The sequence below is a fragment of the Ambystoma mexicanum genome, chromosome 6q, assembly GCF_040938575.1.
Source record: "Ambystoma mexicanum isolate Mex_15411 chromosome 6q, UKY_AmexF1_1, whole genome shotgun sequence".
Lineage (NCBI taxonomy): Eukaryota > Metazoa > Chordata > Amphibia > Caudata > Ambystomatidae > Ambystoma > Ambystoma mexicanum.
In genome coordinates this window covers 1,082,892,094-1,082,907,297 of record NC_090937.1, presented here as the reverse complement: position 1 = coordinate 1,082,907,297, position 15,204 = coordinate 1,082,892,094, and the positions used below count along the sequence as shown (strand labels likewise).

Below are 15,204 nucleotides of genomic sequence, written 5' to 3'. Positions count from 1 at the left end.
ATTCATATCTATCGGAATCTAACAGGGACTCGATAACAGCCTCCTTGTTGGGACGGCAAAAGGTAACATTAAAAAACTTCAGGTACTGCAAAACAGTGCATATCGAGCAGTTTGTGGGCTTACACATCAAACTTGCGTCTCAGAATACCAAAGGAAACTTCACTGGCTTCCCATTGAACAGCAAATACATTTCAAAGGTGCTGTCATAGTATATAAATGCATGATGGGTGAAGCACCAGGCTATCTCGCTACTAGAGTGAAAAAAAAGCGACCCCTCACCGGACGCTACGTTCAAATAACAAACTGTTACTGGAGCAACCTTGTGTTACCTTGAAAATACTTGGTGGTGCAAGCTTTATTGCCTGGGCCCCATGACTTTGAAACCTGCTTCCACTGGATATTAAGGGCTGCGCATTCACTCCGCAATTTAGAAAACGTCTCAAATGATTTCTCTTTGACACATAAATGAACTAAGAATGCTATCTTTTCATTTCTGAAAGCCTTCCTGACCGACCCTGCTAAGCCTCCCGACAGCGTACTCTTTTTTGTTCCTTGTTGTTTGTCATGTGAGCGCCCTCAGGCCTTTGGGTGTGTGTGCGATGTATAAAAAACTTGTTAGTTAGTATAAAGAGTTGTAGGTAAAGGAGAGGTGTGTTATGGGTGGGGCAGAAAGACCACCTTAGGGGAGGGTTTTTCTGGTGCCTGGGACATGGCCCTTTTAGGAGGGTTGGGGGAAGCACAATGGGGTACTAGCGCGGTAAAGGAGGGGACTTGTGCTGTTTGCATGAACAGGCTAACCCAGGGGTGCAAAGAGGGGGGAAGAGGTATTGAAGGAGGGGTGTGGCCTCGTGGAGAAGATGGGAGAAAACAGGAATGAAGGTTGAGAGGAATTGAGGGGGTAGGGAGGGAGCAAGGGACTGGAAGGAAGGAATTTGAAATTGTTTATTTATTTGTTTTGGCGATTGTTAATTGATCTGTTAGTTTGTAAGGCCAGGGAGCCAGGTTAGCATCTTTTCTGTAAGCTGTGGCCTGTCACATTAAAGCAACCTTTTCCACTTTAAGAGGGTCTGGGATTTTTTTGTGCAGTAAGCCCAAAGGGGGGGCCCAGTGGGTTATGCGCAAGCGTTTCTCCCCTGGGTGGTTTTGGGCGCTCCACAGCTGGCCTGCGCATAGAGCGTCATAACGGATATAAATAGAGGCAGGGAAGGTTCGGGTGCAAGTGACCGCTGGGACGTTGATTTTGTCCCCACCCTCTCGCCCCCTTTTTTCATTATGTTGGTCTTGGTGTTTGTTTTGTTTCCCCCAAGTTTAGCATTTTGGGTCAGAGACGGGGTGAGGGAGGTCTATCATAAGGGGCTGGTAGTTTTGTGAGACAGGCTGAGGCAGTAGAATGGGACAATGTTATGTTAAAGAGTTCATAATGTTGCTGATGTGGCAGGTCAGCCTGGCTGCAGGTCATAGAATAGGTTGGAGGAAGATTGGTGTTGAGGGGAGAATGGTGGAGGTAACGGAGGCAATGGTGTTTCCGGGGACATGGCCCTTTGGAGACAGGTTGGTGGAAGCACAATGGAGTACTAGCGCGGTAAAGGAGGGTGGTTGTGCTGTTTGCACAAACAGGCTAACCTGGTGGTACAGAGAGGAGGGAGAGGCATTGAATGAGGGGCGTGGCCTCGGGGAGAAGATGGGAGAAAGCGAGAATGAAGGTTGAGAGGAATGAATTGAGGGGGAAGGGAGGGAGCAAGGGACAGGAAGGGAGGAATTGTAAATTATTTATTTATTTGTTTTGGCGATTGTTAATTGATATGTTAGTCAGTAAGGCCATGGAGACAGGTTAGCGTGTTTTTTGTAAACTGGCCTGTCGCATTAAAGCAACCTTTCCACTTTAAGCGAGTCTGGGATTTTTTGTGCAGTAAGCCCAAAATCCTGGTGCTAAAGTGTCTAAGAAAAAAGTGAAAAGGCCATTACTGAACCTAAAGTGGTTTCAGGTGAGCCCAGCCAGAGATTGAATGGCTATAGATTGTGTTTTGGTTTACTACAACAGTTGTACACATGCATTGTTAATTTGAAAGGAGTATTCAGAAGAGAAGCTGCATTACATAAAGCAAGTCTTCAAAATAAAACAGGAGGGGAACTGTGTCATAGCCAGTTATTGGACAGTCGAGTTGTGCTGTGCAGACAGCTCTTTGATCATTAACGTGAATTAAATGAAGAGCTGTGCGGCCACTGGCCTCGCTTCTTTCCTGAAACAAGCATCTCTGTAGAAGTGTTTGCTCCAAAGAAAATGCTTCGCTTAAGAGAGCAAGGGCATATTCCCTTAGATTAGACGCAATGGCACTCTATACATAGCCTAATCCCATGTTTTGGATGAACCTTTTCCCTGAAAACAAAACCATACAAAGACGGAGGAAGCAAATGACTGTTTAGGAAGGTTGGCGGGTGTGTGTGTTGCTGTTTTTCATTCCAAAAGTTGCTGTTTGGGGGAAGATAGTAGCTTTCTTAAATCATTAAACTCTGCCTGCTGCTGATACCAGATCGCGTCACTATCGCAAAGAAATATGACAATCTGGAAATGACCCTATTCGCTGCTGAAAACCTATTCAGGCATTTGGAATTTTGACTTGACTGTCTCATAACGTGTAGCAAGGTGTATGCTGCAATGTGTGTACTCCACGGTTCACCAATATCCCAGTATTCTCTTAACACATTAATTTAAAGGTTTGGTGTGGGGTTGGTTTAAATAATGTGATTTATCCAACACACATAACGGCTAAGTGATGGATCTGTACAAAAGAGCTACTTCAAAACAGGCACTGACATGCTCAATACGTGGTGCAGGACCACATTTCACTGCTTACGTATCAAAAAGGTGGCATATCTTCACCATGCTGCCATTAGCAGTGTGGGTATTAACTGCTCCGAATTTGCAGCACAGGTCTTGATCGTGGTGCTAATGGTGGTGCATGGACCGGTTAATGCATGAGTTAGGCGGGGCCAGGGAAGGGTCATAATTGGGTGGAGAATGAGAGGAACTTGGGTAGCGTAAGGGGGAAACAGGGAGGGTATTTTAGGAAAGGAAGCAGACAAGAGAAAGCTGGGGGAGGGGACCAGACAGCAGTGAGCATTGAGGAGAACCCCACTTTGAATGAAGAGGTTGGCAGGCAAAAGGGGTAAGGGTAAAGGGGGGATTCCCCCTTTGAGCGTAAGGAGTGCCACAGGGCAGGCGTTCCAAACAAAAATTGATTAATCAAGTGAATGCACAATAGTGAACCGCAATGCAGGAATTTGAGCATGACTAAATATGCCTAAAATTATCTCAAAACACATACCTTAAAGCTCAAGGTGATATTGGTTTGTGCTTGAGTCCCACAATCCCAAACACGTATTCAATTTGCCTGGCTAAGTATTAGACACAATTGTAATTACTTTGATTAACATGCTCTCATTAATTAGAAAACAGATAATATACACAAATAAGCTCAATGGTGATATCACCAAAATAAATTGAACATCTACAGATTCTCATACTAAAAGCCCATCAACCAACAGCACTAGAAGGAACATTTACCATGGATTTCATCTTAGAAATGGGAAGGACAATCCAGCATAACACATATGCGGTCCCACGTGGAGGTCTTATACTCATAAATCGCACAGGCCGTTGAATACATATTAACAACACAGTGTCAAAAGTTATGTTATATTATGAAGTCTTTTTACTTCACCTGTCACCACCAAAGAGGTCTTTCGGCACCTACCAGTGTCAGATTATTTAGCATATTGTAGCCCGGCAATGATGTTGCCAGGGTAACGTTGAGAGAGGTGGTGATTAGAGAAGGTTACGATGGGGTGGGAAGTGATGGTGAAGAGGGCGACTACGAATAAAACAAACACATTCGGAGGTGAGAGACAAAAGAAATGAGGATGATGGGATACGGTTGTGGTTGTAGGGATGCCTGTGTAATAACTGATGATAGTGTATAGGTATTCATGAGAATGAGAAGTTAACTATATGCTGCTCAGTCATATTGTGATGGCAGAATCTAGACCAGCCAAAACAAGGTACTGGATAATGTTGGTGATAGGTTTTGTGATGAACTTGAGATGTGCTCAAGTGGGCCCTAGTAAACAAAATAACACAGGAAATGTCTTAGGGTTAGGAGTGTTTAATGGGAAGGAGTTTCCTCAATTGTACCTTAGGAGGAACTAGGTAAATGATTAGGTGGCCAAAAGTATTTCTACGCTTGAATTTATGACAAAGACACACAGTTAGATGTAATGTTGGACTGCTACTTGGGCAATACCACAGAAAAAAAGGAACTGCAGGGCTTTGGTAGAAGAAACCGTGGGGTCAAAGGACAGCTTGCCACTCAGGCATAAGGTGTAATATCAAACAAGTGGGATAAACCAATAGCTGTGGGCCCTACATGGGAAAAGTGCAATAGTGATACAATATCAAGAAATCATAATCTACCGGGGTAAAGCACCTAAGAACATAGTTTGGGGGTAGAATAATGCAGAACTGAAGCTGTCCCATTTGAGTGGAACGCTGTATTTAGTAAGGAGGTTTCTAACTCTAATTTGCATCTACATCCTGAAGCTGTGCCTTTAGTGATTGCAACCACAATCACTCAGAGAGAATGTAACAAGATAGGTGCTCATTAATATACAAAATCACGTATCTACTCAATACAAAATATTCAAGAAGGATTTTATAGAGCTTACATTTCGACATGCAGAGATAGTCTGACACTCTAATTGCCACAGTCATTAGTTTAAATATGGGCTTATTTTTCTCATATGGTTAAGGTAAAGTGAACTAATAATACAATATAACACAATGAAAATCAACCAGGGAGTAAAGCAACCTAGAACATAATTTCAGGGCAGAATAAGGTGGAACTAAAATTGCGCCATTTGTATGGAACACAGTCCCATGGAACAATAAATGCCCGCCTATGGCGTCTGTTGAGGACAATGCCTGACTGTGTGCACTAGAGCGGGACATCTGTAACAGACTTTAATCACAAGAATATAGGGGACACCAGTTGGCAAAATACATGTTTGGATCCCACTCATGGGCGTAGTGATATTTCCAGGGATCACAGTGTATTACTGTTGATATTAAGAAAGGTGACAAGGAAACGGGAATGGCTATGTTAGATAACTACTTCCTATGCTAGCTGTAATATGCAATAATAATCCCCTCAGCAGGATTAACACACGGTAACAGAGGTAACATGCGTTTGGGCCCTAACACCGGACCCCAGCGATGTTAACAGCCTGTGAAGTTCCTAAAGGGCTATTAGCACCTCAGGTTTTAAAACTGGTGTGCTGGGGAGCACGGAGATGACGCAACGATCAGAAGAACAAGATTTGGACGTTAACTGAGGGGGAGCGGGAATGGGGTTGGTATGGGAGGAGATGATCAATGAGCTGTATGGATTGTCAAGAAAGAATATGTTGTAATCTGCTTTTCTCTGGTGTGTCGATCAAAAATAAACATGTTTAAAAAAATAAAAAAAACTGGTGTGCTGGTAGCAAGGTATTTGCTTTAATTAATGGGTCCTGAGTTCGCTGCGACCTGTCCATTCAAACAAAACGCTCACTGATGGAGGCTGCCATGGAAGGCTGGCCTCTATGCACAGCCCTTTTTCCATTCCCAGGAGTAGTGCAGAGGACCAATTAACCAACAGGTATGTGGCAGGGGGGACGGGAGGGGTGGGTCAAGGGTAGACAACGATACAGGGGACGGTGGGGGCAGGAGATAACATTGTAAGGTAGATGCAGACAGCTTGCGCAGAACACGGACTTGGATCATGGGATACTGCCTGCCATTCAAGCAATCTGATTGGCTGCCACATCCGCCTGTGTGCTAATTATAACTAGGCACCCATTGGTCAGTCTTTATGCATTAGTCGTTGGGTAGCTGCCAATAGGTACAACGCACCTGATGGACAACGACCAAAGTAAAGGATGAGTTGTCACCCTCTACCCACTGTCAAAATATGAAGTTGAAACTCATCCAGAATGGAGCCATTTGATAGGCTTGATGTAGTTATGACACAGGAAACATGGTCACCTAACCCTATGCACGTGCCTGGCTATTGTGCACATCATATTCCTGCAATCAAAAATAGGAAGGGGAGATGTTCTAGGGAATTAAACATTGGGTAGTACTGCATGTGCGGCTCATTGCTGCTCAGACAGCACTGGATCAAACAAGCACTGAGGCTAAAGATAAAGAGAATCATACGTTGGCCACAATTAACTTTTATAGTCCCTATTTTGGTCAAGGGGAGATCAAGTGTGGTTCAGCTGAAAGAGACCATTAACTTGAGTTTGATAAGCATAGAGGTGGGGCACCCTTTTAATACTTCTCAATGGAAAATACTTTAACCTAAAACTGGGAGAGGGTACAGAGTGTGATCTGTTAGATGTTGAAGAGACGGGCTACTAAAGGATTGTTCTCATCCTTGGTCAACTGGGAAAATTTCATTTAATAATGGGAGGGTATCCTGAGTTCGTGACACTCATCATTCAGGTCAACAACTGGCATAGAGTTAAAAATAAATCGTATGAGGAACATCAAAAAATCTTGCTTCCTTTAAATCACTCTGCTTAGGAATATTGAACATTGCCTCCCGACTACTGATCAAGCCATCATGGTGGGTCCATTTATGAATTTGTGGTTCAACTACTGTAATTCTGTTTATGATGAAATGCCCACAATTAGCAATTCCAAACTTTAGGCAATGCAAAACGTTGCCGTTTGGCTGTTTTGTGGTATTAAAAAAACACTAGTATTTCAGCCAGTTCATATGTTTTTTGTTTAGCCTTTTATTGACAGTTCTGTGTTTTCTTTCAAATGCCAATAAAGAGATGTTCAAAAAAGCACTGTATTTTAAGCGCCCCCATGCTATCATTGCACTGGCTACTGGAGAAAGACAGAATCGCCTTTAAAATACTATATATATCCTATTTAAATACCTACAGGCCTTGGCACTAGTCTATATGAGTAACCTCATCCTGAGGCAGAGCATTTTAACTGAGTTTTCACTCAGACTCGGGCATTACCACACATTCCAGCCCTTAGAACGGGTGCTTCACACCATTAGCACCCGTCCCATGAGCTGGCACAGGGCTAACTGAAAGTATTTTCAGTTCCATGAACGGAGCAGCTTGCAGCGTCCCGTTCAAGGAAAAACAAGACTGTTCCAAGATGGCCACCATGGAAATAAAAAATGGGGCTCCATACCGAGCCCCTCTTCCCTTTCCGTGGCAGCCATCGGGAGCTGAGAGAAAGGAGCGGCTGCGGCACTTGCCGCCGCCAAAATGAGGTATGTGCGGGTGGGGGGCTGAGAATGTGAATAAAATAAATATAAGGGGATGAAGAGTGGGGGGGGAAGACGGCGGTTGGGGGAACCAGCTGGCAGGCGGCTTGGAACACGGGCTGAGATCGTCGGCTTCAGCCCGCATTCCTAGCCACCTGATTGGCTGGTTCCCCCATCAGGGTGCTAATTGCAGCTAGTTACCTTGTTTGGGGTCATGTTTGACAAATGTATAGTCCAGTGTCAAACATCAGGCCAACTGGGAACATCATACTCCAGAAGCTCCTGCTTCGGGCCCTCCAGGTGGACCATGCACATTGCACTAAAATATGCTTTGACAAGGGAAAGCAAAGAAAAGTCCCCTCTGTTCAGGTGGATTTACATTCCCTGGGGCTGATTAATGGAATTCCGGGACGAAATCGCGCAAGGCTGCGTGCCGAGAAGGACACTGTGCAAGACTGCGCGCAGAAAGACAAAAGCGTGCCATTCATATTCATGGAATTGACAGCGCAAAGTAACCATATTTGCAAGTCGCAGCTGGTACATCCTCGACACGCCCACACCCAAAGCAGAAAACTTCCAAATCAGCTAATTTTGTGTGCTCCAGATAGCGCGAATACACGCACCCTTCAAACAGTGCGTTGAGTCCCCCATAAGCAGGCCTGCGACTCGGAGACCCTGCGCGTGGTCACCCGTAACTGTATCCGGCACCCTGACAACATGCTTATAAACATTCGTAACTCTGCAATAACTCAGGAAATCTACGTGCAAACTCACGTAAAACATTCCTGCACCCTGCTAGACTGCTTACGCGCACCCCTAACTTACATCAGAACCCCGATTGAGTACACGCACCCCGAAATCCGACATGCAAGCCCACCTGCACGCTGAAAATCCTACTCGCGAGTGTACTTACGGCTGCCTTCGGGTGGCGGATCGTATGAAGGACTTGCGTGGCCATTTCCCAGCTGAGAGAATGTGATATTGCATCCATGAATACGTCTCATTCTGCACAATTGTGAGCGTGCGAGGGACTGAGTTCTTCCCCATTTTTAGTGTTCCACCCCCTTCCCAGCCCACTGAACAAGCCCCTTAGCGGCTCGCACGGAGGTGCCGAGCCAGCACGAACTCCACGCAAGTTCAGGAAAAGTACTGCGCATTCGAGTCCGTAAATCGACGAAGGGGGATTTGCACGCAGTTGCGCGTGCAAGTACCCTATTTCTTGCATCGAAAATTCCATGAATCGGCCCCTGTATAGTGAGAGAAAGATGCTGTACCATGCGCTGATTGTCTGCAGATTGCCTCGGAGCACCACCTGACTAAAATCAAAATAGCCATAAGGAATGGGAAAATAAAGCAAAGTAGAAAACGCAATGTCAAGAGAAAAGGAAACCAACCCACTAAGCACAGAGAAATAAGTCATTTTATAATTAAACAAACACTTTCTTTTAAGGAACATCTGAATGGTTTAAGATTGCTGCAGCTATCCCTTAAGAAGTTGCCACCATTTATAATGGGAGTAGGCACATTTGGTCAGCTTATCAAGATACACACAAAATCCCTATATCACACTGCTGTTGCCTGGAACATGCACATGCAAGGATGCCACGGCTGAATACTGTTCAATATCTGAAACAAGGACAAATCTACACCCGCTATTAAACTACTAGCTCATGTTCCTTCGGCAGGCTAGTGCAGTGCTGCCAGTGGAGTGTTGTTTACAGTCTTACTTCAAACAAAGAGCCCAAAGTACTTAATGTTACCCTGCATGAAAAAGTCGTGAACTTACACCACAACATTAATATCAGTTTGAGATACAGCCCTTCCAAAACCTTAAATGTTTTTAAGATGGTGTCCTTTTGCTGACGTTTCCCGCGGTGTTGTATGGGCAAAGGTACCAGGCCCTGCTTGAGTAATGGGGTGCCTGAAATATAGATTTGTCAACACTGCATCCATTGTTTCTAGGGGGTATATGGTTGGATGGCTATGTCCACGGTTTGCTACAATGAAATGCTCCTGTGTCCTTTGGGTAATATTGCATCTGCAGTATTGGACTATTGCATGTCCACCTACATAAAGGTTTTATTTTAATTCGTCCTGAAATGTTTGCTGTAAATCACAGTTTCATGCGATTTTTTACAATTTGTTGGCAGGGGTGGGGGGAAGAGGGCAGGGATATCCCCCTCTAAACCCTTCTTGAGACGTTTCAGGCAGGCTCACTTCACTTGCTCACTTGCACCAACTAGGGTGACAATCCACCAGCCGCCACTGTGCACTATTATGCTTTCATTGTCATAGAACCAGTGGAGCCGCCTGAGAGAGAGGCACGTTTCACAATCCATACTGGCCCTCAGCTCGATTGCGTTTGACACCCCTGGTAGTCTCTGAATATCATAATATTGGCAGCGCTGCTGAGGGGGCACCCCGGAGCTCGAAAGCACGAGCAAGTAATCTGGGGGCAAGCAGGGCACAGGGGTAGGGGCAGAACACATGCAGCAGACATTGTCTGCCCAACATTACATTTGTTATGCGCACTATTGACCCTCGGGCATAAAGACGCGGACTACAGAAAAGGACAAAAAACAAAACTGACAGAGTAAGTCAACAATAAAAGGAGAGGTCCAGGAGGCCTTAAGGAGATTTTGTAAGATCCCAGTCAGAAGACGGTACCGTAGGGAGTATCCGAGTTTTTTTAAAGATGTCAGGCGAATAAGAGGGTCTTCAATTCCTTATTAAAAGTGAGGAGAGAGGAGTGCCTCCTCAAGCTTATGGGAAGATTATTCCAAAGCGAGGAGGCCTTCACATTAAATGCTCCCTTTTCTGCTTTTTATGTCTTACATCTTGGCTGTATGATCTGAACTTCTCTTTTATGTACTGTTGTAGATATGCTGGCGTTATTTTAAGCCAGCATTTAAAGACTATAACTAGCACTCTAAAATGAATCCGGGATTCAACAGGGAGCCAGTGCAAGGAGCGTCTAGCCTTGGTTACATGGCTGTGCCTGGGGAGTCTGAGTACTACTCTGACCGCCCAATTCTAGGCGACCTGAAGTCTATGCAATTCTCGTTGACTGATACCCAGCAGGAAACTGCCACAATAGTCCAACTTAGCACCGATTATTGCCCTGGCTATTGTCTCAGCGCTTTCTTGGGAAATCATGGGCCTCAAGTGAGCCAACAATTTAGTGTAATAAACTACCTCCGCCACCACAGACGAAACATGTGCTTTCATACTTAATGTCGGGTCCAGTATTACTCCTAAGATTTTTGTTTTTGATAATGGGGAGATAATATCATTTCCCAAGTTAAATGCACTATGGGCTTGATCTAAGTTGTTGAGCCCCTTAGAACTGCCTACAATCAGCAGCTCTGTCTTGCTGCGGTTCAGAGCTAGGAAGTTGTAAAGCATCCACTTTTCAATCAGTGCAAATACTCTATTAACCTCCTCCTCATCATTTTTGTGATGACCCGTTAAAGAGATGACACATTGGGTGTCGTCTGCATAATTAGAAAACACAACCCCCTCCTCCTGAAGCATGAAAATGATAGGGGCCATGAACAGATTATACAGACATGGCGACAAGCTTGCCCCTTGTGGTACCCCATAAAGAACTGAAAGAGGGGTAGCTTCGGCCGTGGCTGAACAAACTTTGCTTGTTCTGTGCTCCTCCCCTCTCCCTCAGCTACAAAGGGACAGGAAGAAAGGTTAGGATGGGGCCCCAGCAAGGTGCGAAAGCACGTTAACATGTGCCGCACCTACAGGAGAAATCCAAGGGGCAGGAAATAACAGCTTGTGTCCTGCGAGGGTCACAAGGAGGCACTAACTGCCGTCGGCGCCAGCCGGGGGCAGGGGAATCCGCCCCCACACACATGCAGTGCCTAGGGCCATCCTGAGGAAATATAAGGAGCTGCCTGGGCAGCAAACAGCACAAACCTGAGTGCGCTGTACAGTGCACCACAAGTTGACCTGCTTACGCAGATAACTCCCCCCCCCCCAAGAACCCACCCACCCAAGAAAAGAAGTACAAAAAGGGGAGAAGAAAAGAAATACAGGGTCTCGAACGGGGTCCACGTCACAGGGCCACGAATGGGGCCCACGTCGTCGTGGGAAGAGGGAGACGGCACGGGCCAAGGGCCACAACCCTGGAACTCTGTACGGTTTAAAGTGATATTTTCGAAGCCCATATTTTCGAATGCCATTTTCTCGACGCCAAATTTAAAGAAAATCTTTTTTTTAGAATGTTTTTTTTAAATGGGTGTTAAATGGGGGTTCTCCAAAACCCGTTTTTTTTATTTACACTTTTTTTACTAACGAAGCACAAAAAACATATAAAATTAAAAAAAACATTCGAAAAAAACAATTTCAGCAAAATGTTTTCGACATAATGGTCATTCGAAAATATGTTTTCGAAAATATGACCGGATACCCCTCTGTACATTATGTATGATATGGTTATTATTATTATGACTATTATGCTGGGTAATACTACGTAATGTACAATAAAGACCCACTGCCTTTTTATTGCCAACACTTACACAATGTGTCAGTAATCATTGGGAAAACATAATATGGGGAAACAGTCGCCAACATCTTGGTTCCACTGGTTACTGACCCTTGGTAGTCCACTAGTGAAAACTATAACAGACTTGGTGCAGCAAAATCATCGGAGTAGCGGGTGATTAGAAGCAATCGTTCCATGCCAATTCATAGTTTGATCAAATGTGTCCACTTATCCATCAGTGCTTGCACCAGCAGTACCAGGACCATTGTTGTGAATCATATTTCCCTGTGGCCCCAGTGATGCGAATAATCAATGCTCTCATACAGGCAGTACTGCACAGAACATCTTTCAGGCACTTCCCCTGGCCCAGTATCTTTTCCCATCACAGGGTACTTAGCTGTATAGATAAGGTCAGCTCTGAGAAGGAATTCAACCGTGTACAATGCGTGTGATGGCTTGACCTTATAGTCGTGTGGCTTTCAGTAAATGAAGCAGCGGGTTGGTTCCATTTCCAGCATTTTGTAATTCGTGAAGCTTTGGCATCGAACCCATTAAACTTTTCCTGGCAGACTTGCACTGTCTTCCTTCTCATCCTGGGAAGGGGCCACTGATTGGCTGCCTTGATATCAGGTCACCCAATAGCGTAATGTTGGGATGATGCTGCAAGCGGAATCACTGGTCAGGTGTAGGAAGACAACCAAGCATGGGGGCAAACGTATCCCCCAGATATTTTAGTAAACTTACATGTCTACCTCTAAAGCAACACTTAAATACCATGGTCCAAATGTCGCGAGATGACACAAGAAAAGAGCCCAAGAGCCGGCACGATTGAATGCTTACTTTGGACAGCGCCTACGCGTGACGACCCCTGAAATTAAGCCTTTGGTGTGTGGTCCCAGCACCAAAGTTCTACTTTTCCAGACGCATGGAGTGCAGACTCTAGCTCTCATTGCAAGCAGAACACAGTGAGACGCGGCATTTAAAGTACTACAACATCACTATCAGGCCATTGTGCCTCTGTCATAACCAATCCAGCCCAGGTAGTCGGCCAGCTTTTGCAGACACTGTTCGCACTCTCGCTTAAGCAGACGTATCTCAGTGGCACGTAGGTGTTCTCTGGCCCTTTAATGGCATTTGTATTTCCCAACATGATGAACAACGTGTAATTGTATTGGCTGTGTCGCACGAAACGTTTAAAAAATGAGGGGCCGACACAAAGAATTACCTCTGAGTTACCCCTGGAGAGAGAATATTGGATTTACATTTAAGTTACTTTTGCCTACTCATCACTTACTGGTTTCTTGCCAGGAGTAAGTCAGTTACTACCAGGAACTTGTTTGCGAATCTGTTCCACACCGTTTCAAACTTTCACGCACCGCTAACGTCTGGGTAGACATTTCAGACTATTCAGTAATCAACGAGCACAGAGAGAGGGAGAAGGAGGGACGAGGAAAGAAAGGGGGGAGTGATGAAAGAGAGCGGTGGAGACGCGCAGGAGAGAAGAGGGTCGGAGAGAGACATGGATGGGAGAGACAGAGAGGCGTGAGAAAGAGTAAATGAAAGAGAGCATGAAAAAAAAGACGAGAAAGTGGAAAGATTAAGAGGCGAAGAGGTTAAAGGAACTTGGAAGCAAGAGGGGATACTGGAAATAATGAGCGAAGCCGAGAGTTGGATAATGAGAGGAACAGAGGGGAAAAGAAAAAGAGGGAGAATGAGAGGACGAGAGACGGAGAGGGAAATGACAACAAGGGTCGAGAGAAAGAGTGGGAAAATGAGAGAACGAACGAGGGAACAGTTGGCGAAATAAAGGGCGGACAGACAGGATAGGACCTCTAAACTCTGAGAAGCGTGGAAGGAGGCATAGGCAGACGTGACACAGGACTGCATGAGCGATGCGTCTGACTAATTAATTATATAGATGTTTCAGAAGCACACGCATCCGCAGTGGTGTGGCATTTGGTTAAGAGAGCAGCATGAGTATATCGGTGTTTGGGGAGTCTCCCCTTGGAGCGACCAGAGAAGCGCTTTTGATGGGGCAGTGTGTATTAGAGAGAAAGAGTCGGAGAAGGTTTTTTGGGGGACAGACCCGTTTCCGTGTTCGTATTTGGCAAGCTGCATGCGACAGTTTATGGAGATTTGCTGCGCGGAACATCTCTACGATACACTATGCCTAATACCGTAGATGCCCCCATACTGGACCAGTTCCAATTTTCGACAGTACGCGCTCGTTACACTGCGGGGTTGCTCTCAACTTATTCAAACCTCGCAACGACCATTCACCACTATCGCTGTGAGAGGTGAGCCGTCAACTTGTGGCATGTTACTGCGCACAGCGTGCCCTCCTCTCCCGGGTCAGGGAGCCGGTCTCCATGCGGCGTGAGGGCCGAGTGGGGACCGGGCGAGTTGGGCTACAGCAGAAGCAAGGATAAGCTGCCTTCTTCCGGTCGCTCTCCGGGGTGCTGAAGGAGGCGCGCGCCGGCGGGGGGTGGGGAGAGCGCCGCAGGTGGCTGGCCCTGCTGCCGCGCGAGCTGCGTGCGCTGCGCATGCTCTGCGCGCGCTGGCGCTGAGGCGGACAGGAAGCGGCGGGGGCGGAACTCTTACCTCCGCAGACGCAGATACAGGAGGCGAGAAGCAGGAGTAGCAGCAGCAGCGGGGCGCTGCACACCGGGGGCAGCTGCCCTCTGGGGCCGCAGCTGCGAGTGTGCGAGCTCTGCACAGCAGGCTGTCTGCAGCCGCCGAGCCTCATCTCCGCCAAATTTCGGGGAGCAGGTCTTGTGGACTCGGGCAGTTGCTGCGGGCTCCGCGCGGCGTCACCTCGTGCTCCCCTGGCTACTGCCCCTCGCACTTCTCCGTTCCGTTTGCAGAGTCAGGCTTTGCCTCTTGCTGGTTTCTGTTCTTGAGTTGTCACTGTTCGCCAAACTTTTAAACCCGCAAAGCACGTGGGCAGCGCACGTAGACCCAAATGGCACGTCACAAGCCCAATCCTCTCCTCACCCCCCTAACCCCCACCTTTTTAGTTTTCCTCTGCGCGCTGGTGAGGGAGTCTCCGCGCCCAGGCGTAGTGACGTCACCGAATAGTATTCTCTCGGGGTCTGTTACTCAGAGACACTAAGGTGACTCAGAGCATTAATTGCACGACCTAGCTTGTTGACACGACCTATTGCAACTGAGGGATGGTGGGATCCCAGGGGTCGGCATATAGGTAGTACTAAGCCAACAGCATCGCCGCAGTTTATGCATACTCCTAACCCTCCACCCATGCATATTTGCTCAATTGAGAGGGGAGCGATGATTTCTCAAAATGCAGTTTCTATGTAGATTCCCTAAAACCCATTTCTCTGCCCCCACACCATTTCAGTTCAGACTTGAATCATT

General features: G+C 46.3%; 1 protein-coding gene across 3 annotated transcripts in view; it reads right to left on the bottom strand.

Annotated features, from left to right (window-relative positions):
• Positions 1 to 14,760, bottom strand: part of NMU (neuromedin U) — a 696,290-nt gene extending 681,530 nt beyond the window's left edge. For 2 of the 3 annotated variants that reach the window (XM_069631628.1, XM_069631629.1), the window contains exon 1: positions 14,431 to 14,760. In XM_069631628.1, coding sequence (XP_069487729.1) covers positions 14,431 to 14,575 — 145 coding nt within the window. In that variant the 5' untranslated portion in view covers positions 14,576 to 14,760. The remainder of the gene's footprint in view (positions 1 to 14,430) is intronic. The other variant, XM_069631630.1, reaches the window with a different exon arrangement.
• Positions 14,761 to 15,204: the final 444 nt, after the last annotated feature.